This window comes from Microcaecilia unicolor, chromosome 6, assembly GCF_901765095.1.
Source record: "Microcaecilia unicolor chromosome 6, aMicUni1.1, whole genome shotgun sequence".
Lineage (NCBI taxonomy): Eukaryota > Metazoa > Chordata > Amphibia > Gymnophiona > Siphonopidae > Microcaecilia > Microcaecilia unicolor.
The window spans coordinates 295,536,240-295,560,509 of record NC_044036.1 but is presented as its reverse complement, the minus strand read 5'-3'; the positions used below and the strand labels follow the sequence as shown (position 1 = coordinate 295,560,509).

At 44.2% G+C, this 24,270-nt stretch overlaps 1 protein-coding gene across 7 annotated transcripts in view; it reads right to left on the bottom strand.

The window, feature by feature from the left end:
* The window catches only part of DNM1 (dynamin 1), a 195,087-nt gene that overhangs the window by 77,571 nt on the left and 93,246 nt on the right, over nucleotides 1–24,270 (bottom strand). For all 7 annotated transcript variants that reach the window (XM_030207928.1, XM_030207931.1, XM_030207929.1 and 4 more), the window contains 3 exons: nucleotides 13,283–13,369; nucleotides 11,390–11,460; nucleotides 10,876–10,927 (listed from right to left, as the gene is read on the bottom strand). In XM_030207928.1, the coding sequence (XP_030063788.1) occupies nucleotides 10,876–10,927; nucleotides 11,390–11,460; nucleotides 13,283–13,369 (210 nt within the window). The remainder of the gene's footprint in view (nucleotides 1–10,875; nucleotides 10,928–11,389; nucleotides 11,461–13,282; nucleotides 13,370–24,270) is intronic.

Sequence of the window (24,270 nt, the reverse complement as noted above, 5' to 3'; positions counted from 1 at the left end):
CTTGAAGAACTGACCTCATGAAATGGACACAAGGCTCCAAATGAGGTCCCAGCAATGAGTTAGAGCGAGGCATTACCACTTTTTTTTATCACTTGGATATACCTCTCCTCTCCCTATCCACCCCAACATTCATCTCATCTTCACATTTCCTTGAGATGATCAGATTATGATCAACTCCAGATCTGTCTCCTGTTTGCTGCTCATCAGTCCCCCCCCCCCCCCCCCCATCCCACAATCATGTTCTGCACCCCTGGGTTCCTGCATTCCAAATACACAAAATCTTTGCAATACATTTAAAGTAAATGAGCAGACTGAAAAATAATGCAGAAATCACAATAAACTTATGTGAAACTCACAAAAAAAACCTTCTTTAAAAGTGAAGCACTTGGTGTGGTATGTTGACACCTATTAAATATTAACTTTTTGGGTTATGGTTTCTGTATCTGGTTATTTCAAGCTTGTCCATATCGTGATAGGCCAAGTTCTCTCTAAGCTGCATGACGGTTCACCAACACTCATCAAACAACACATTATACTGTAGCTGTCTTACAGTTCAATAACTAGCCTTACTGGAGTTGCTGCCCTAGTACGTTTCAAACTGCAAGAATGGTTAGATGAGTGTCAACAGATCCCCACACAGCTCAGGCAGAACATTCCTGGGAAATATGTTTTCATCAGTGAATCTCTGGCACCTTAATTAAAAAACAGAAGTTGCTTACCTGTAACTGGTATTCTCTTAAATCAGACACAATTGGATAACATCAACCAACACAGACCAGCTCTATCTGAGCATGCATGGGAATTCCCAGACAGCTCTTACCTTATGAGTCCCTTCAGTTTATTAACCAAACTTAGACATCAACTCTCCAGGGCCCCCGATGCTCAAAACTCCAGCGCTGAAGCTGATAGCACCCATTCCATAGCACAGAACAACGGAGAAATGGAGCCCTCCAATACTCAAACCAGGGGCGTAGCTAGGTGGGGCCATGGGGGCCTGGGCCCCCACAGATTTAGTCCGGGCCCCCTGGTTTTGCTGGCGGGGGTCCCCAATCCCCGCCAGCCAAAGTCTTCTTCAGCGCTAGTCTCCGGCGTGCCGCATTCGCTGATCTGTGCTTTCTTGAGTCCTGATGTCTTGCACATTCCTTTAAGTGAAACTGAATGTGCAGGATGTCAGGACTGAAGAAAGCACAGATCAGCAGCGAACGCGGTGGGCTGGAGACCGGAGTTTAAAAAGACTTTGGCTGGCAGGGGTTGGGGACCCCCGCCAGCAAAGGTGCCTTGCGGCGGCAGCAGGGAGGGGATCGGAAGAGGCAGCTGGGGGAGGTGGCCTAAAATGTGCCCCTCCCCACTTTGGGCTCTGGACCCCCCCCCCCTCCTGCCGAGGTCTGGCTACGCCACTGACTCAAACAAAATTGTATTCAAATTATATGCACGCTGTGAAACTGAAAGCAAGGCGGAGGAACATGCTTGACACGTGCACAGATGTTTTGCGGAAAGTGCAGCTCTTGTGTGCATGCCCAGGTAAACCCAGCAGTGCGCACACTCATTGGCACCATTCTTCTGCACCTTTAAACATAAGCTTTTCACATTTTTTTTACTTGAAAGACTTATATTTAAGTGTAGAAAACAGATGCCATTGTGTCCTTTCACTTTTGGGTTCGCTCAGTCTCACACACATTTGTATATCACTATCGGGGCTTTTAGGCTGCATGAGCTTCCTTCTGCTTCTTAAAGAACACAAAACCAGCAGTTGAAAGTGTAAAATTCTGAAGAAATCCTCTTCTCAAAACCTTCAACACCTCCCTTGAGCTAGTAGTAGGTTTCCAGCATTATGTTTGTTTCTGTGCTGTTCTCTGAGCATTGGAAGGGAATACCAAATGATCTAATTAACATCCATTTGACTACATCTGAATATGATTTACTGCCAGCTTTAGCACACATGTTGTTTCCCATGCTACGACCCGCTGAACATCCTGCGCATATTAATGCCAATGCTAGTCTGGTGCTAATTGTCTCTATCACTGGCGGTAGGTTTTGAGCATCAGGCCCAAGAAGGCTAGAGAGTATATACGTCTGATTTACCATGCAGACTCCCTAATACAGGTAAACAGCTTTGCTTTCTTCCTTGATAAGCAGGATGAATAAGCCACACATGAGGAATCTCATAAGTGAGGGCTTCCCTATTTTGATTTTATTTGGTTTCTTAAGGTAACCCAGACATGAAATATTGCTGAGGGAGCTGACCATTAATTAAAAGGTTATTGTGGAACCAGGGCCAGTGCAAGGATATCAGGGGTCACAGGTGAACCTTCATTGGTCTGCCTGCTCCTCCTCCTCCTGTTACACATCTACCTGCAGGCAGTAGCTCTGGCAAATACAATAATACCTTTAGAAATGAAGTTCAATGTTTAGTGTACATAATATACAAATTCCGGAGTCACTTCAGTAACAGCAACATAAACTCCACTATCAGGCACTTTGGTGAGAATCCAACCCTTCCCCCCCCCCACACACACACATATCTGTCAAACCAAAACAGCACTAACTTCCAGGATGAAAACACAAAACCCTCTGTTACCACCAGACCCTAGAACATCAATACACATCCTGCTGGGAAAACTGAACCTGGTCAGATGGATAAAGAACCGTACACAAAAACTAAGTTCTGATAAAATATCTCATTTCTGTCATACAAGCAGAATACAAAGACAGACGCACAAAACAGGATTGCCAACTGGCTCCAGATTTTCCAAACACGTTGATTCAGTCCTGACTTCCCTACTGCATTCCCTATGAAAAGCCAACTAAAAGTCCATGCATAAAAGTCCATGCATATAATGGGATGAACCCACAATGGGATCAGCTTATCCTGAAAATCTGGAGCCAGTTGGCCAATCCTATCACCAAATAAACAAGGAATTATTCATTAGGAACAGAAACCTCAAGCAGCCAAGCTCTGCATGTAGTGCAGCACAGGAGAAAGAGAAGCTGAAATGTATTTCCTCCTGTACTGTACAAAATACTGAGATATCAGACAGGTGTATTCCCAAAACTGACATATTCCAATCCATACATTTAAATTGTTGGGTTTTTTTTTTGTTTTTACCTTTGTTGTCTGAGAAGTTTATGGGTTTTTTTCTACTAATGTTGGTTTTGCACTTTTTTTCTGCTTTCAGTGCCTTCCAATTCTCTCTTTTCAGGGTCTCCATTCCAAATGATGTTGCTTCTCTCTTCTATTTGCTTCATTTCCTCTCCAACATCTCTCCAACTTTGATCTAGCCCTTCTATCTCATCTATCCTTCCCCCATTTCTTCCATTTCCTTTCTCAATCTCTCATACCCTCTCCCCCCCCCCCCCCCCCTCTGCATTTCACCCATTCCTTGGTCTCCCGTTTCCACAGTTTGTACTCACCCCCTTCACAGACCTCCTCTACTTTCTTCAGTCTGTCATCACCTCTCAAGCTTCAGGTCTACTCCTACTCTACCCCACTACTGACCTCCCCACTTTATCCCATGTAGGTCTCCTTTCCATGTAATGTTTAACAACAGGTTCTCTCCCCGGTCCCCCTCTGCGCCCCCCCCCCCCCCAATTTGCAGAGCTGGCTATAGCTGGGGAGAGAGCCTGGGGGGGGGGGGGCAATGCATTACTCCAGGAAAAAAAATGATCCCAGGTTCCAATCTAATTCATGTTTAATGTGCGATAAAATGCCATAAATAAGTAAATAAATATAAACTTTTAATGTTGAGCACCTGATTCTCAAAGTGAACATATTCCAAACACTATAATGAAAATAAAATGATTTTTTTCTACCTTTGTTGTCTGGTGACTGTTTTTCTGATCATGCTGGCCCAGTATCCAATTCTGCTGCTATCTGTCCTCTTAACTCCGTTTCCAGGGCTTCCTTTCCTTTATTTCTTTCCTTTCCTCCTTTCTTCTTAATTTCTAGTCCTCAGCTTCTACCTATTTTCTTCATCCATGTGCAGTTTTTCACCTCTCTTCCTTTTCCCCTCATCTCATCTCCTTCCTCACTCTTCCCTCCCCTCTATCCATGTCCAGCATTTCTTCTCTCTCCCCTCCTCTCCCCTGCCCTCCATCCACCCATGTCCAGCGACCCTTCTCTCCCCCTGCCCTCCATCCACCCATGTCCAGCGACCCTTCTCTCCCCCTGCCCTGCATGCACCCATACCCAGGGACCCTCCTCTCCCCTGCCCTCCATGCACCCATACCCAGCGACCATCCTCTCCCCTGCCCTGCATGCACCCATACCCAGCGACCATCCTCTCCCCTGCCCTGCATGCACCCATACCCAGTGACCCTCCTCTCGCCTGTCCTCCATCCACCCATGTCCAGTGACCCTCCTCTCCCCTGCCCTGCATGCACCCATACTCAGTGACCCTCCTCTCCCCTGCATGCACCCATACCCAGTGACCCTCCTCTCCCCTGCCCTCTATGCACCCACACCCAGCGACCCTCCTCTCCCCTGCCTTCCATCCACCCATGTCCAGTGACCCTCCTTTCCCCTGCCTTCCATCCACCCATGTCCAGTGACCCTCTCCTCTCCCCTGCCCTGCATGCACCCATGTCCAGTGACCCTCCTTTCCCCTGCCCTCCATCCACCCATGTCCAGTGACCCTCCTCTCCCCTGCCCTGCATGCACCCATACCCAACGACCCTCCTCTCCCCTGCCCTGCATGCACCCCTACCCAGTGACCCTCCTTTCCCCTGCCTTCCATCCACCCATGTCCAGCAGTGACCCTCCTATCCTCTCCCCTGCCCTGCATGCACCCATACCCAGCGATCCTTCTCTCCCCTCCATCCATCCACCCATGCCAGCAACTCCCTTCTCTCCCCTGCTTCCCCCTCCCGAATTCCCGAATTGTTCAGCGAATTCTGCTCCCTCCCTCCCTCCGGATCCGGTCCCTCACCGACCTGACTCTGAGTCACCCTGCCTTGTCCTTCGAATTCTTCGGGGCAGGCAGTCTTGCCTGCCCGCTGCCAGTGCTGACTCTCCCCCGCTGCTGGATCGCGCTTCAAAATGGCTGCCGAGACTTATAAGGGCGGCCTCCAAGACTTCAGCAGAAGTCTCGCGAGGCCACCTCTGGAAGTCTCGGCGGCCATTTTTAAAGCACAAACCGGCAGCGGGGGAGAGTCAGTGCTGGCAGCGGGCCCCAAAGAATTCGAAGGACAAGGCAGGGTGACTCAGAGTCAGGTCGGTGAGGGACCAGATCCGGAGGAAGGGAGGGAGGAGAGCTGGCTCGCACTTTTTAACAACCGGCTCGCAAGTCGGAAGAAAATTTAACAACCGGTTCTTGCGAGCCGGCTCCAGCACACCACTGACTATGACAGTCTTTTCCTTCTAACTCCACCACATTTCATGGCACTTTGACTTTTTTCTACCTTCTTTACCTCAACACTTCGCAAAGTACTCCAGTGGCCAGCAGGAGGAATAGCACTTTATACAGTGTGTCAGTTCCCTCTGCCTCGCAGGCCAGTCTTGTGATATGAAGTACAAAATTATGGAATCTCACAGCTCATATCTGGGCACAATTGGTGGGGAAGTGTGTGGAGAGGGGGGGGGGGCAGGGAATGAAGTAAGGACCAGCATAACCTTTTGTCATTTTCAGAATCTTGATGTTACATGGGACCACCTAGATCATCTACTATAAGTGACCCTGTGACACACTACTAGCAATGTCCCTTTCCTCACAAAGTGTTGCAAGGCTGCCTCTAGAGGTCAAAGCAGCTATTTTGTAGAAACAGTCACTAGGGGTAGGAGGGAGTGGAGTTCACTTCTGCCACAATCACCCCACTGAACCAACAGAGAGTTTAGGTAGGCTCGGGAGGAAGGGGTCTATTGTAATGGGGGGATGAAACGGGGCAGTCTGGTCTTTTAGGAGGGATTGAGAAGAGGGATCTGTCCGGGGATGTCTGGACCTGTTGGGGGATGCGAGGGGGTTCTGGCTGAGGGGTTGGGCTTTGGGGGAGGGGAAGGGGTCTGGATCTCACCAGGGAGGGGGGAGTGAGGGCAGGATACTTCAAGAGTGCTGGCCAGTACTGGAAGTAATACGGGTGACAGCAGATATTCAGCACCTGCATAGCTAACTGGGCAGATTTAGGACTGCTCCTCCCCAGCTCCGCTCCTGTAATGCCCCATTTGGCCCGGCTCAAAAATGGCCATTTTGTGCTGATATTCAGTGGCACTTAATTTCACTGAATATCAGTGGTTAGACAACTCCAAGCAGTCTATGCAGCCAGGAACCTTTCCTGCCCACTTAAATTGTTTTAAATATCAACTGGTAAGTTTTTAATTAAAGATTCTTTTAGCTACTACTGGAAAGTGTGCTCTCTCTTTGTGTCTGATTCAGCATAATGGAAAACATTGGGACGCTTTCTTTGCATATCCTTTGTACTTAGAGACAGAGACTATCACTGCCTCTTTATAGGTCCATGGTGTGACCACAACTTGAGAATTTGCACAGTTCTGGTTGCCTTATATCAAACAAGGATACATCAGAACTAGAAAAGGAGCGCAAGCAACCATCATGCAACCATCGTTGCAAGATGGTTGCATGCGCCAAAGCCAGGGAGGGATAAGGAGCTTTTGGGCTCTTATCGTCCCATCTCCTTCTTAAACCAAGATCTCAAAAATTTTGCTAGTATTATGGCCGGGGGAAAGTCTTACCCACATTAGTTCATGACGATCAAACTGGAGTGGGAGGTATGCGTCAATGAATATTCTGCGAGCTTTGAGTGCAATACAGGCTAGAGGAGAAAAATCGGGGGCGCGATCATTACTAGCTTAGATGTCGAAAAGGTGTTTGACAAGATCCTCTGAGATTATTTATTTTGGGTCTTTCCCCAATTCAGTATCATGGGGAAATTTCTGGCGGGAGTTCGTGTAATCTACAGTCACCCGACTGCTCAAATTTTGGTTAATGGGCAGCTCACTTCCTCTTTTTCATTGCAGCGGGGGACGAGCAGGGCTGTCCTTTGTCGCCTATGCTATTCATTCTTTCATTGGAGCCCCTGGCAAGCAAGGTACATCAATCTTGTGCTCTGCAAGGTATTAGGGTGGGAGCCCAGGAGCATAAAATAAACCTATTTGCGGATGACATGTTGATTTTTCTGGAGTGTGCATCTCAGACAGTTCCTACGCTGGTAGCACTTATACAGCGTTCTGGCTCTTTCTCAGGGTTAAAGATCAATTTTGACAAATCAGAGACCATGGCATTGTCCTCTGACTGTCCCTGCAAGTCACTGGCTGACTTTCCCCTATCATGGAATATGGGTCCTCTTAAGTATTTGGGGGTGTATCTACATTTAGATTTTGCAGTTATGTGCAAAAAAAATGTGCAAGAAAGAGTGGATGCTATCCGGACATTATGTCATTAGTGGAAGGATCTTCCTGTCTAGATTGGAGGAGTGGCCTAGTGGTTAGGGTGGTGGACTTTGGTCCTGGGGAACTGAGTTCAATTCCCACTTCAGGCACAGGCAGCTCCTTGTGACTCTGGGCAAGTCACTTAACCCTCCATTGCTCCATGTAAGCTGCATTGAGCCTGCCATGAGTGGGAAAGCATGGGGTACAAATGTAACAAAAATAAATCTCTTTTTTGGGCCGAGCGGCTTTGGTAAAAATGGTCCTTCTACCCAAATGACTCTACCCCCTTCAAATGATGCCTCTCTGGATTACTAGGAAGGATGAGGGGCTGTACAGTGGGATTGTGAGCTCACAGAGCATGCATCCATTATTCTAAGCTTCAGCGCAGCAGGGAGCACAGGGGGTTAACTTACCTGATTTATGACTTTACAATGTGGCGGCTTTGCTTCACTGGTTGCATGAATTGCATACGGAAGTATTTCGTTATGTTTCTCCTTACTCTACCTATGACGCTATCCAGCCCAGAGGTATGGGGACCAACTTATCACCCACACTGAGGCCGTTACATAGGGCTTGGGAATGGTGGCACTTGAGGTTGGGGAGGGAGGGCCAAAGGAGCATCCCCCTTTTTGGAATTGGCGCAGAACCCTAACTTCCCTGCAGAACTTTGGGACTCTTGGCGCAGAAGAGGTTGCAGATATGTGGGTCAGCTTATAGAGTTGGGTGACGGAGGCACTCCTTCTTTTCAGGACTGTCAAACGAAGTGGCACCTACCCACTAAATTCTTTTTCTCTTACCTTCAACTCCACCATTATCTCTCTTCTCTGAGGAGATTGAGAAATTATTATCCCACTTTTACCCAGCTACTTTTTATGCAAATGCCAGTCTCTTTTAACAAACTCTCAGTATGGTATAGAATGGGCAAGGAGCAGCGGTCTTCTTCTCTCCTTGATCAGATGGTGGAAAGATGGAGTGCAAGTTTGGAAGAAATGATCATGGTGAGAGTGTTTGTTTTGGGTTGGCTTTCAAGGTTACTCCCAATGCGGGGCTGCATGAGGTCCAACTCAAGATTTTGCATGATGAATATATCTCTAAGAGTAGGAGAAAGTCTATGGGACTCTGGGATACTGATGTATGTGATAAATGTGAAGTGGGAAAGGGCACTACAGTACACTATTTTCTGGAATGTTTAAAACTACAACCTTTCTGGACCTGGGTTCTTTCTACTCTTTAAGTGGTTTGGGGTTAACATGTGAGTGGAATTTTAGGTCTCTGCTTTTGGGTTCTGACTCCGCTCTGCACACCCAGGGTCTTTTTGATCATCAAAGTCAGTTTGTACTTCTCACACTGGTCCTGGCACACAAGACTATTCTTCAACACTGGGTGGGGAAGGACTCTCCACCCTTCACTGTGTGGAAGGCCAGCATGTTGCAGATGGCCTCTTGGGAACTACTGCGGTTATCGCATCCTAGGAGGGAGAACCTGGTACTGTATGTTGATCTTTGGAAGGCAGTTCAGGACCACCTGGGAGCGCAGTCTCTGTCATATCTAGTGGACACAGAGTAGGGGGGGAGGATATTGTAAGGGTAGGGGTTTAACATATAAAATGTGAATGGAACACTTGCGATGCTTGTATCCTTATGTGGTATATTGAATGGACTTATTGTTCAGTTACTTTGATCTGAAATGAGATTGAAGGGGGGCAGACTCAAGAAAAATGTCAGGAAGTATTTTTTCACGGAGAGAGTGGTGGATACTTGGAATGCCCTCCCGCGGGAGGTGGTTGAGATGAAAACGGTAACAGAATTCAAAAATGCGTGGGTTAAACATAAAGGAATCCTGTTCGGAAGGAATGGATCCTCAGAAGCTTAGCTGAGATTGGGTGGCAGAGCCGGTGGGGGAGGCGGGGCTGGTGGTTGGGAGGTGGGCCTTGTTCTGGGCAGACTTCTATGGTCTGTGCCCTGAAAATGGCAGAAACAAATCAAGGTCAGGTATACCCATAAAGTAGCACATATGAGTTTAAATTGTTGGGCAGACTAGATGGACTGTGCAGGTCTTTTTCTGCCGTCATTTACTATATTACTATGTTACTTGATGTTTTTTTACTTGTGTCATTTTCTGTGCACCATTCTTTAATAAAGAGATTTTCAAAAACAAAAAGAGGATAGAATGCTTCCCTAACGAGGAAAGGTTAAACAAGTTGGGGCTCTTCAGCTTGGAGAAAAGACGTTGAGAGAGGACATGACTGACATTTATAAAACCATGTCCCAGGAAACCAAAAAGATTTGGCATTCAAAAATTTTATTGTATAAACAAATGATTACCAAAAGAAACAAATGAGAGTTTTATTCTAATCAGATAAGGGATAATCAGTTGGACATTCATAAGATATTTTAATTGGTCAATAATGCCTCTGTATCACTCCATGGTGCGATCTCATCTTGAGTATTGCATTCAGTTCTGGTTGAAGAATCTCAAAAAAGAATTAGAAAAGGTTCAAAGAAGAGCAACCAAAATGATAAAGCTGATGGAACTCCTCCCATATGAGGAAAAGCTAAAGAGGTTAGGCCTCTTCAGCTTGGAAAAGAGATGGCTGAGGGGAGATATAATTGAGATCTACAAAATCCTGAGTGGTGTAGAACAAGTAGAAGTGAATCAATTTTTTACTCTTTCAAGAAGTACAAAAGACTTTGAAGTTACATTGAAACACTTTAAAAACAAATAGGAGGAAATATTTTTTCGTCAGTGAATAGTTAAGTTATGGAATTCTTTGCCGGAGGATGTAGTAATCAGCATATCTGGGTTTAAAAAAGGTTTGGACAAGTTCCTGGAGGAAAGGTCCACAGTCTGCTATTGAGACAGACATGGGGAAGCCACTGCTTGCACTGAGATTGTTATCATGGAATGTTGCTACTATTTCGGTTTCTGCCAGGTACTTGTGACCTGGGTTGGCCACCGCTGGAAACAGGGTACTGGGCTAGATGGACCACTGGTCTGACCCCATATGGCTATTCTTACGTTCTTAACTTCTAGAAGAGTAAAAGAAATCTACTCAAAATGGTGCCCATAAATTCTTAATCAAAGTGTTCTGGCATTTTTGCCTGAAAGTGCTACATAATTGAGCTAAAGCTCGCCAGCATTGTTTTGCAGGTTGTTTTAACTTCATCCTGTTTTCTGTTGATTTTTCCTTGAAATGGATAGAGTGACTACATTATTTAGACTATTGTACCCCACTTCTGCTTGATATTTTAAATTATTCCTAAAGTGACTTGTCCAAATTCATTAATTCGGAAAGTCAGTTGCAAAGCAGGCATTAGAAATGAAGCACAGGAAGATAAAATTAACAACCCATAGTTTCTTGCAGCTTCTGTCCCCTAATTCTTTACTATCCATCTCTCATTAGGTAAAATCTCTTCTCAGACTGATTGGCAAGACAGAGGGACAGTTCTCCATCAGGGCTCTAATGGAATGTCTTCTGATGGCAAGGTCACACGTACCTGATTGCCCGACGTTTTCTTCTTGCTCATCTGGTTACTTCTTTGTTGAGCGCTGTAGGAGAAGCGAACAACAACTGTTCACCTAGTTTTTCTTTATTTGGAAAGAATTAAATCTTTTTTCCCCTCATTGTGAAAGGCTAAGATAGAGATACTACAGAGGCGTATTTTCAAAGCACTTACACTTACAAAGTTCCATAGGTGGAACTTTGTAAGTCTAAGTACTTTGAAAATGAGCCCCTATATGATTATGAGTCTCTGCTAGGAGTCACTGCTGGAGAAAGTATTCCCAGGGTCATGTGGAAACCATCTCCATATGATTAAACAGCGGGAGAGACGTACCTGGGTTAGGGCAGTGATAGGTTTACAGCTCAGAGCTAGACGCTCTTGGTTGAAAGAGAAAATTAGAGGGATAAAGGTTAGACCTAGGGTTAAAGTTAGGGGTTAAAGTAGAGGCTTTGGGGTGAAAATCTAGACAGAAAAATGACATTTATACAAAAACAGAGTAATTGCTTACTTGGCAAAGCCAATGAAGTCCTCATGGTTTGTGTTCATATATGAAAGCTCAATATCTATCAGCAGCATGACCTGGACAGAGAAGATTGAAAAGAGTAAGGATGGTTTAGCTCAGGGATTGAAGATGTTATCAGAATATAGGCAGCCAGTCTAGTTTACAGGATAGGCGCAGCAAACAAACAGGAGGAACCTCTAAGTAGAAATACAAGGATAAAGGAGTATAGAGGCTGGCCAAAGGACAATCCAACACAGAAGATGGTGCTTTAAAAGGTACTATATTTGCTGCTTGGACACAAAGGACCCGAAACGGTCTGTGTTTTGGCGTTGAGAAACGCCTGCCTCAGGAGTCACAATATGAACTTCAACCACTACAATCAGAGCTGATTTCTTTGTGTTCCTTTTTTGTTTCTCCTGTTTTTGAATCATATTGTGGGCCCTGAGGCAGGCGTTTCTCTGTGCTTGGATCTGCTTATGCGCTATTCTATAACACTGCATACCCAAAGTGTCTCGCGGGCATGTCCATAGAAGGAGCATGGGTGGGTCAGGGGTGTTTCAAAACTTTTAGCACAGTGTTACAGAATACCAGGGTTGCGTGCCCAATGTTACAGAAAACCAGGCTTTCGCGCCCAACTTGCACAGCAGGATTTACTCCAGGTTTCAATAGGTGTAAGTCCTTGCCCCCAAAGCTGGGTGTGAGAATCTGCACTAAGCGCTTTTCTATAAAGAGCGTAAAGCCTAGAATGCCCTTTACAGAATAGCACTTAGGGCCTTATTCTATAAAGGCTATGCTCCTAAATTTACGCTCCTAAATTATGAGCTTAATCTATTGTGGAGCACAGATTATGATTGCAATTTAGGAGCATAAATTTAGGAACATAACCTTTATAGAATAAGGCCCTTAGGGTGGATTTTTCCCAGTGCCTAATGTTTTGCACCCTTTACTGAATCTGGCCCAATATGCATGAAATAGATGTACCTACATCTCATGCATATTCATTGTGAGAACCCTTAAAATCCAACTTGATGGGTGTCCACAGACTGGGCTGTAAACCACTGCTCTAAGGTGTTTGGGTCTTGGACTGGTCACCCAGCTTCTTCCTCTCCCCATTACCCACTCCCCTCCCCCCAACACGGGACAGCCCTTTGTGTGTTCCTTATTATAAAATAAGAGCACGTGAATAATTTAACTCCAAGCGCTGAGTGAACCAGTGACTTTTTTAAATTTTCATTTCTAAGCCACTGCCCAGTCTACTGGATAAAATATTAGAAACAGACATTTGGTAACAGAGGAGACCTACCATGACCTCAGAGCATGGAGTTAATTGACAGTATTGATTATGTTCCATTAAAGTGTTAGGATGGGGTGGGCTCTGTGCTGTAAGGCCTCTACCCTGTCCTGGGCTAAGTCTCTGACCTCCAGGGCTACTTAGCAAAAGAAGAAATACCAGTCAGTAGTGCTGAGGGTTTGTCCCCGTCAGCCTTAGACATCCACATAGGGGAGAGGGGTACCAGTAGAAGACACTGATGGATTAAAGGGAGAAAGACCAAAGAAAAAAATGTGGAAAATAAAAAACAGCTGCTTTCCCAGAAATGTAAGCAAGGATGAAATAAAAACATTTTTAAGTAAGTTTGATGCAAAATTTAAATAGCACAAGGTGCATTATAAAGAGAACTTCGCTGCAGGTCCTGATTTATCCAGAGCAATCTGCACACACTGCAACAGTAGCAGCAAGCAACCAAAGCAAGAGTGGAACAAGGCAGGATTTCTGAAATAATTATATTTTATTTATTTTAAACATGTTTTTTTTTCTTCTAGATGCACTAAGACTTTTCCATCACTGCCTACATATATCGTGGGAGAATGGGCAGTTCCTGGCTAAGCTTTAGCTCTTACCTGTTCCTTAGTTCGACCTTCCCGTTCACGAATGTGGGTTGTGACAATCCGCTCCATCTCCTCCCGCAGATGAGGGTACTGGCTTAGCTGTATGAAAAAACACAGATATATGGGGAATGGGATCCAAGAAGCAATGCCCCCTTGCAAAGCTGCACTGTCCTGATCCCTTCTGTCCCTGATACCCATCCCATCCCCCCAAAGCAGGGAACCTGCACTGCATGCCATGCATTCACAGACATGTCTAGATATGTTGATAGATTTTCCAGATTGCCAATGGACAGCATCGCAGAATGTACAGTATATTCCAGTGTGCTAAACAGCTATGTGCAAGACCCTCTTATGATGGACTGGATGGGCCTAGTGATTCTTGTCTGAAATCAGGATCTGTGATAGTGATAGAAGTAGAATTAAGAGGTCACAGTATTGCAAACAACCCATCCTTCACTAACTTCAGAGGCAGAGGAAAAGATAAAAGGGTGCAGAAAGGAAGCACAGCCTGGCATTACTGCAGGCCATAGGATGATCAGCTGCTGGTACCAGTGCAACTCTTCAGAAATCAACCAGGTAGATGCTAGCATGTTGGTGGTGGCCAAGCACTGTTCAGCAAGGTCATAGTGACCTAGGAGGCCAGATAGTGAGGAAACAGCACCAATAGTTTTCGTAGTTATTGAAGTTATTACAAAGGTTGGATGCAAGACATTGTTGGGTAGGTGTGATGGATTAAGCATGGGGATCTTGAATGGTCTTTTTCTACTGTTATCTATTATGTGACTATATTATGGGTCAAACTTGCAGGAGGCATATGACTGAGCAGGACCATATAACAAAGAAGACAGCAGCTCTGGTCTTTTGTTAGGGTATTTTTCATGCCAATGTTGGAAAATCTCAAAACAAATCCCAGTTTTGTTTTATTTAAAAAATACATTTATTACATACAAAATAATAATTAAAAGCACCACGCAAAAATTCCAATGCAGACGGAACAAAAGATCAAATGCACAAACACGAGATGTAATGCAGAGACAAAGGAGTCATGCCGTGCATGTAGAACAAGGCCACCAGTACCAGAAGCACAGAATACTAGACAGCAGGCAACAAGCAGGATGGACTGACTGGGCAGGGGGATGTGAACAGCACAAGCAGCACCCAGAAATAATGCCATGGCTCTGAAAGAGCCCAGGTGATCATATTAGGGCCTAATAAAGCCACTCTAACATAAATTTCAATATCAAATTTAGAACCAATTTAATTTCGTCAGTCACACTGCCAACCCATGCTTTCCTACTACATTCACAATCACCATCTGTCCATGTTTTCCTACCTCATCTTAAGCTACTAACCTATGATTCTTTAGCTCATCCGGCCTACGTGTCCCCACCACATAGTGCAGTCACTACTAGTCTGCACCTCTACACCTCATTCTTCCTACCAACTCATGCTTCCCTACTCCATCCTATATACCAGACCCTATTCCACAGCAAAACCAATATAGTATGGTGCACTAAGGCTCGAAGTATGGGGCAGTGTGTGCAGTGTTCTAATAGCAAGGTGCAATATGGCAGACAGGGTGTGGCAGAATTGTGGTCATATGATGCAGTAAGGCAGGCAGTTTGGGGCAGCTAGGAGATAATTTTATAACACAGCTCCTAAATGAAAAGTCCAAAAAGGTATCTACTTTTTAAATGCCTCTAAAACACTCCAGCCATATAATAGTTGCAAAAACCTTATACTATTCAAAATAGATTCATATGAATTACAATCATTATGAGGGGCATAATCGAATGCAAACGCCCATTTGTAAAAACGTCCATCTCTGAGAACGGGTCCGTGAAGGGGCGGGCCGAACTGTATTTTCGAAAAAAATGGACGTCCATCTTTTTTTTCGAAAATACATTGGATTAGGGCGTTTTTTGAGCTGGGCGTTTTTGTTTTTTAGCGATAATCGAAACCGAAGCGTCCCAGCTCAAAAATGACCAAATCCAAGGCATTTGGTCGTGGGAGGGGCCAGCATTAGTAGTGCACTGGTCCCCCTCAGGCCTCAGATGCCTCTATGTCAGCCTCAAATATCATACCTAGCTCCATGACAGTAGTATGCAGGTCCCCAGAGCAATTTTACTTTAGTTGGTGCTGCGCGGGACCCATGCAGAGAGGAAAAATCGGAAGAAAACAAAAACAAGCAAGCAAGTGCAGTCAGGGACGTCCAAATCAAAAGATAGTAAAAGGGGGAATTGAACCAGCAACCTTTTGATTACAAGCTCAGCGCTCTAGCCAGTGCACCACTGATTAGATATCCTTCCCATTCCATTAAGTCTCTCCAAGTTTCTGTCAGCCAATCACAGCTCATTTAGCTGACATCTGTGTCAGCTAAACAGCAGTGATTGGCTGACAGAAACTTGGAGGGACTTAATGGAAAGGGAAGGACATCTAAGCACCTGAATAATGTGGCTCACTGGCTAGAGCACTGAGCTTGTAATCAGAAGGTTGCTGGTTTGATTCCCCCTTTTACTATCCTGGTAATTTAGACGTCCCTGACTGCACTTGCTTGTTGTTGTTTTTTTTTTTCTTCCGATTTTTCCTCTCTGCATGGGTCCCGCACAGCACTAACTAAACTAAAATTACTTCGGGGACCTGCATACTGCTGTCATGGAGCTAGGGATGACATTTGAGGCTGGCTTACAAGTTGGAAAAAAAGTGTTTAACATTCATTTTTTTTTGGTGGGAGGGGGTTAGTGACCACTGGGGGAGTCAGGGGAGGTCATCCCCGGTTCCCTCCGGTGGTCATCTGGTCATTTAGGGCACTTTTTTGGGACCTGTTCGTGAAAAAAACGGGTCCAACAAAAGTGACCTAAATTCTCTCTGAAAACGCCCTTCTTTTTTCCATTATCGGCCGAGCACGCACATCTCTGCTCAGCCGATAACCACGCCTCAGTCCCGCCTTCACCACGCCTCCAACACGCCCCCGTCAACTTTATGCGTTCCCGCGACGGAGTGCAGTTGGAAACGCCCAAAATCGGCTTTCGATTATACCGATTTGGGCAACCACAAGAGAAAGACGTCCATCTCCCGATTTAGGTCGGAATTTGGGCGTTTTTCTCTTTCGAAAATAAGCCTCTAAGTCTATTTTGAATAGTACAAGTTTTTTGGAATTATTATATAGCTGCAATATTTTAGAGGTTTTTGTGTTATTTAAGCCTTCACTTCTCTTAAGATGATTGAATTAGATTTATTGATGATATACCGCTTTGTACCAAAATATTAGAGTGATGTACAATATCAAAACAATCACAAATCTACAATAAAAAAAATACATACAACACAATATACACAACATAATAAACCAAAAATCCAGATGCACTATTTTTCAAACCTAAATCACAGTCAAGCCATTAACATAATGAAAATGGGTTTCAACAATCCAAGTTTTCAGTACTTTATGGAAACCCAAGTAATTGGTCAAATTATTAACATTAGGAGGTAAGGTGTTCCACAAAGAGGGTCCCACATAGCTAAAAGCTCTTTTCTTCATGGATACCAATTTTATTGTCTGTAATGAGGGAAACTGTAGCAAACAACATTGAGTAGAATACAAGAAAAAACGCTGATGACTGTGCTTGACCTACATACACATCAAAAAGATCAGGAGAATTCAGAAAAAGAGCTTTATAAAGGCAACATAGGCAAAACCACCCCAACAGTACATGAATGTACAAAAAAAAGGTGTAAATATGTTCTTATACTCTAGGTATGTAGACAGGTATTTAGTGAACTATCTGCCAGATTCTATATAGCGCCTAGAGATCCGTGCAGAATTCCAAGCGTTTTCTATAACAATGTGTGTAACTCAATTGGCTTAACAAAAGAATCAGCATTTTTAACGCATAAAGCCTGGCTGCTCTGCACTGGCTTCCCCTCCTTAGGAAGCTTGGCTGCTTTGCACTGGCTTCCCCTCCTTAGGAAGGAAATTGTGTGCAAATGAGCTAACAGCGAGCAGCTCATTTGCATGCGATTTCCTTCATGCATGCCCGTTTCCTTCTGAATCGCTAAGGGATCAGTAAGGGAAGGGCTTTTTCCGTTCAGTTAGTGCATCAGTTAGTCCACTGCAGTGTCCCCTAGGGTGCCCGGTTGGTGTCCTGGCAAGTCAGGGGGACCAGTGCACTACGAATGCTGGCTCCTCCCATGACCAAATGAATTGGATTTGGTCGTTTTTGAGATGGGCATCCTCGGTTTCCATTATGGCCGAAAACCGGGGACGACCATCTCTAAGGTCGACCGTCTCAACATTTATGTCGACCATCTCTAAGGTCAACCTAAATGTTGAGATTTGGGCGTCCCCGACCGTATTATCAAAACGAAAGAGGAACACCCATCTTGTTTCGATAATATGGGTTTCCCCGCCCCTTTGCGGGGACATCCTACAAGGATGCCCTCAGTAAAACTTGGGCGCCCCATTCGATTATGCCCCTCCACGTTTGGTATTTGTCTAAGTAATTTGAAAGTTGCTTCGCAACCACCAATTCTGATGGTTTGGTAAAGAATGAAATGCTAGCTATCAGCCGATAACTAGCTGGCAATGTTAAGTCCAAATTTGTAGATTTTAGTATAGGTGTGAGAACAATCTCACCGACAGAATGCTGAAAATAACCAGTATTTAAAATATTATTAACAAAAGTGGTGAGCCAACTTTTAACCTCCAAAGGTGATTATTGAGCAAATAATTTAGACAGGAATCTAACATACAAAAAAGATTTTGAAATTTCTTTAGCATAGTTGCCAAACTAATCATGGCAAAAGATGACCAATATCTATCTACATAAATCTCTATATAAAGTCCTCATCTATAGAGAGCAACAGAAAAATATACTTTGCATATGAAAACATCCAGCTGGCAATTCCTCCAATTGCATACAGATTTCAAATTATAGACTCACTTCTTAAAGATGTTGAAAATCTGGATGAACAAATAAGATAATTTACAAGAATCAGTGTTTGCCAAGACTGTACATTTCCACAACCAAAGGAGGAATGGGCCTCATAAAAATAGTATATACCTAGAGAACTACTTAACAGTCATCAGACTGAAATACACAGGAGCTGTTGAAATATGAAAGAAAATGTCCAGAAACCATCTTCGTTAGCAAATTTGAACAGGCATTTTGCTGAGCAGAAAGAATGAATGAGAATCCGCTAGTATACTTAGGGAAGGAAGCAACACAATTTGCAAGAGAAAAAAAATCTTTAAAGAATTAGATATCAGGAAACAAGGAAAGGCAAGTGGTAAATGCATAAATACAGTGGGAAGTACAAATTATTACTCTAGGAACCATTCATTGATCAAAACCAAATACATGTATGGTTAAGGAGAGGTGAACTGAAATCTAAGGATAAGAGATTGATAGTTGCAGCACAGGACAGTGGATTATAGATGAGATAGTTAACAGCAAAGAGAGAAAAGTCTGGTACAACAGACATCTGTAGATTCCGTAAGAAAGAGCTTCAAACAGTTATTCTTCATGTAGCTGTCTGTAAAGTTCTGCAAAATTCTGATGGCAGAAAACAGCACGTCTGATCCATGGGACACTTTGTAAACATTATGCTATTGCAGTACTGGAAAACTCAAAGAGAATTATGGAGAATGAAGAGGTTATGATCATAAAAAGGGTGGTAACAACCAATTATTGATGTTAATCGGCATTGCAATTTGCACATGCATCTGGATGCATGCTATCCTATAAGGCACAGCGTCTAACTCCCATGGTGCGTATCTCACAAGAAGGTGTGGCCATGGAAATGTCGGGGGCATTCCGAAAAGTTGCGTGCAGTATTACAGAATACTGCCTAACCACACCTAACTTGGATGCCAGCGTTTACACCAGGTTTCAGCATATGTAAGTCCAGCACCCAAAAGTTAGGCGCTGGATCTGCGCTAAACGCTATTCTATATCAAGCACGTGCCTTTTATAGAATAGCACTTAGCACAGAATTTTTTCAGTGCCTGTTTCAGTGCCATATATTGAATTCCCTCCAGGGTGAATAGATGGAGGGAGGAATTTGATAATACTTACAGGTTGGAGGATTTTCAGAAGGAGGTTAAAAGGGTGAAAAATTGTTGGAAAGTAGTCAGCTTTGAGAATTACACTATACATTTCTGCATAGAATGTGCATATGCCCCAGCAGGGCTCAGAAAATGGGGATGCCTACCACAGGTGGGAACATGGAGGGTACTTGGAGCAAGATCCAGCAGGTCACTATGTCATAGTTCAATTGCACTGGCAAGATGTGGATATAATTGGGGCAAATGTCTATGCGCCTGTTGTACATGGTCATGCATTTTTATTGGATGTGATGAACAAGTGTTTGTCTTTGGGATCTTTTCCTGTGTGCCTGGCATGTCTTGCATCCAATGGACATTAATTTCACTCATTTTGCAAGAGCTCATAATGTAGCCTCTACTCTAGACTGGATTATATTTTTGTTGCTCAAGATTAGTTTGGCCATGTGCAAAAAAACAGTTATACAAGAGCCTAAGATTTCTGATCATTCTCTAATTTGGGTGGAGATGCCAAGGGGCCCCTAATTACCAGTATACTCCTAGATGGCTCTTTCCTAAATATTTATATCAGGACATCCATTTTTCAGAAGTATCTTTTGGACAAATGGGATTTTTATTGTCATAACCCTGAGCATCTGGATGATCCCCTTCTCATTTGGCAGGCTGCTAAAGCTGTCTTAAGGGGGATGTGATTACGTATGTAGCCCGCAGATGTAGGGAGCTCAATCAAGCTATCCTGGCACAAGAACGTAGGAATTAAATTAGGGCCCTGACTCAGGCCAATCAGGAACATATGCTGGCCATTCAATCTTTGCAAAATACCAAACTCCATGAGTGGGCTAAGAAAGCTAATACTTACTATAAAATTTAAGCTTCGTGTTCACGGGAATAGAGCAGGCACCTTGCTCTCTCATCTTCTTAAGCCTTGGATGAGCCTTAGATTGGTGACTGCTATTTGTGACAATGCGGGGGTTCTCCATACAGTGTAAAAGGATATTGTTCAATGTTTTAATAATGATTATCAGCATTTTTATTTGGCACTGTACGAGGTCCCTTCTGGAGGGTTTCCTTTGGAGGCCCTGGATTTACCACAACTTTCGACGGAGGATTTGGAAACATTTAATGCCCCAATTTTGGAGGCTGAAATTAAAATGGTCTTACATTCTTTGGCTCTGCACAAATCAGCTGGCCCTGATGGATATTCCAGGGAGTTTTTTTAAATTGTTGAAATTCCAGGTCTCACCTGTTTTGGCACAGTATTTTTCCCAAGTTTTAGTCCAGGGTGTTCTTTCCACGAGATGTAAATCAGGCTTTGGTTACTCTTATTCCAAAGCCTGGCAAAGACTTGACTCTTGTTGCTTCCTATCGATGAAGATCACTATTAAATATTGAATGCAAAAGTTTTGCTAAGATGTTTGCCCTGCGACTTAGTCACATTTTACCCCACTTGGTGCATCAAGACCAAGTCGGTTTTGTGCAAAATTGGAGTGGAGGAGTGGCCTAGTGGTTACAGCAATGGTCTTGCAATCCAGAAGTGGCCAGTTCAAATCCCACTGCTACTCCTTGTAATCTTGGGCAAGTCACTTAACCCTCCATTGCCTCAAGTACAAACTTAGATTGTGAGCCCTCCCGGGACAGAGAAATATCCAGAGTACCTGAATGTAACTCACCTTGAGCTACTACTGAAAAAGGTGTGAGCAAAATCTAAATAAATAATGTGAGGAAAATATCAGCCTGGGAATACTGTGACTTGCATGAGATCAAAGGCCTTGGCTCTTAGTTGTGATGCCAAGAAGGCCTTTGATTTGATCTCTTGGCCTTTTCTTTTTTATGTCCTGGAGAAGTTGGGGTTTCAGGGGCTTTTCTTACAGGTCATTCATGCTTTATATCAGGAGCCTATTAGCGATATTAGTCAATGGAGTGATATCTTCCACTTTTCTGGTACAATGGGGTATTTGCCAAGGCTGTCCCCTTTCCCATTGTTGCAACCCTTATTCTTCTGGCGGCGACCATATTGGAAGGATCATCTGAGCAGCAACCATCTTGGGAAGATCATCTGAGGGGCAGCCATCTTGGTAGGATCGTTTGAGGAGCAGCCATCTTAGGTAGCTCTCTAGGAGGCAGCCATCTTGAGTATCTTTTGGGCGTGCCCTATGTAGGGTTACCATATGGCTCCAGAAAAAGGAGGACGGATTGAGCCAGCCGGGTTTTACTTCCATTGCTTTCCATTGAAAGCAATGGAAGTAAAATCCGGCTGGCTCAATTACTTCCATTGAAAGCAATGGAAGTAAAACCCGGCTGGCTCAATCCGTCCTCCTTTTTCTGGAGCCATATGGTAACCCTAGCCCTATGGGATCTCTTGCCTCTCAGCTGAGGCCAGGATCCTCTGATTGGAGGCCTATTTTAGAGCTGGCCTGAGCCACCATCTTTGCTTCAGCTTCTTTCTGGTTAGAAGTCTGGCGCGTTGGTTTGTGTTTCTCTCTACCTGAGTGATTGTTGAACTTGACTTTGGACTGGATTTGACTCTGTTTACTTTGTTGCCTGCCCTGACTTCGGATTGAACTTGACTCTGCTTACTTGCTGCCTGCCCTGACTTCGGATTGGACCTGACTTCTGTAGCGTCTGCTTGCCTCTCCGGCGGCTGGCTGACCCTGCTCGGTTCCTGAAGTCCTGGTGGCCGCCTGCACCTGGGGGCTCAACTCCTGGGGAACAGTGGTCACGCCCAGGTGAAGCTGGGGTTTGTTCAGCTGCCCGACCGAGTGCGGCTTCTTCATCGGCACCGTGCTCAGTCGGGGCACAAGGGCTCACTACCGAGGATCGTAACACCCATTATTTGTGTTGTTTTTGGAATCCTTGTTGCATAGCATCCGCTTAGCCCAGATATTTATGGAGTTATCCGGGGGGGGGGGGGTCCTACTGTGAAAACGGTAGCTTTTGCTGATGAGAATTTTCATTTTATTAATCCGTTCTTTTCTAGTCCAGCTTTATTACACCATGTGGAATCCTTTGGCACTGTTGCAGGTTTCAAATTGAACTATCAAAATACAGTTGCTGCACCTATCTCACCCCAGCCACCTTTTGGGTTCATTCCTTTCCTTTTCAGTGTGGGGGGGGGGGGATGTCACACATTATTTGGACTTCTCTAAAGGAACAGCCACTTGGATAGCAGACTTGGGACAAGAGATTGGTGATGTGATTTTGAAAAATTTGATTTGTAAACCTTTAGTTAAGCTCACCTCCATATTACATCGAAAACAGCAATATAAATTTCTATTTTGAGCGTTCATCTCCCTCAAGCGTGCTCTGTGGATGAGCATTGCTCAACATAGTCAATGTCCTAATTGTCAAGTGCCCAAGGCCACCCTTGGGCACATGTTTTGGTCTTGCAGAACTGTTGTACAATTTTGGACGGTGGTTCAATCCAAGGTACAGTCTATTTTTCGCTTTTGTTTGCTTCTACGTCCTCAAGTGTATTTATTTGATGATTATACTGGTCTTCCTATTTGCACCAACAAAATGAAGTACATACTGCTGCATTATCTTTTTTTTGCTGGCTCATAGGGTCATTCTTCACTGGATTAAATCAGATCCTCCTGATGGGATGCAATGGCTAAACTTAGTGTTTACTTTCATGATTTTTGAACGTCACAAGGTGGGTTGGGATCATTCTGGACGCTGGGGCAAGTTTCAACAAATTTGGGAGCCATTCTGAACTGTTATGCTACACAGAATGTGAAGTTGGACACTGAACTGTTGACTAGTACTTACACTCATTCTATATATTTGGCTGTCTGGGCCTGGATAAGAGTCCACCATGTAGCCTATTTCTCCAGGTCCAAAATGGATGGAGGGATATCTTGTATCCAGTGGCTGAGGATACATTTCTTTCCTACAATAAAGGCCTTCCCCAACAACAAGCTTTCCCCTTGCCCTTGGGATCCCAAAAGCAAAGTTCTATGAAACAAGACACCCTCAAATGATAAAGACAAATCATGTCCCAAAATTCGCTGAAGAAAAGCTATGTGCTCTCCAAAAGGCTTTTATCTTCAAACATGTCCAAAGACCGTGTAAAAGTCGATTTTCTAGTGCCCTGCATTTCCAACATACAGATGACACTGCACATTCGGCACTACAGGGCTGCCACTGTGAAAATTAACCTGAATGCATCACCCAATACTGACATTCCTGTAAATCTGCTTGATGTACCAACTGTGGTATAAAAACAAACAAGGATACCTGAATCTCCAGCCTTAAGGGTCTGCCCCAGACATCTTGAAGGGACATATAGTTCAATCTTACCAAAGTAGTTTATAATACCAGGAAAATGATATTTGGCCCATGGCATCCCCTTGTAAAAATTCTCGAACTTGTGAGCAGAATCGCAATTTTAAACTGACTGCCAGTAGACTACTATGCTGCTGCATTGAGAGGGGTATAACCAGCAGGAGGTGTTGATGCCCCTGTACAAGTCATTGGTGAGGCCTCACTTGAAGTATTGTGTTCAGTTTTGGAGGCCATATCTTGCTAAAGACGTAAAAAGGCTGGAAGCGGTTCAAAGAAAGGCAACAAAAATGGTATGCGGTTTGCGTAGCAAGACATACAAGGAGAGACTTGATGACCTGAACATGTATACTCTGGAGGAAAGGAGAACCAGGGGTGATATGATACATACGTTCAAATATTTAAAAGGTATTAATCCACAAACAAACCTCTTCCAGAAACAGGAAGGTGGTAGAACTAGAGGACAGGAATTGAGGTTGAAGTGGAAGGTGACTCAGAAATAATGTCAGGAAGCACTTTTTTACTGAGAGGGTGGTGGTTACTTGGAATTCTCTCCAGGTGGTAGAGATTAAAACCATAACGAAATTGAAAAATGCGCGGGATAAACACACAGAAATCCTGTTTAAAAGGAATTGCACCAAAGAAGCTTAGCAGAAAC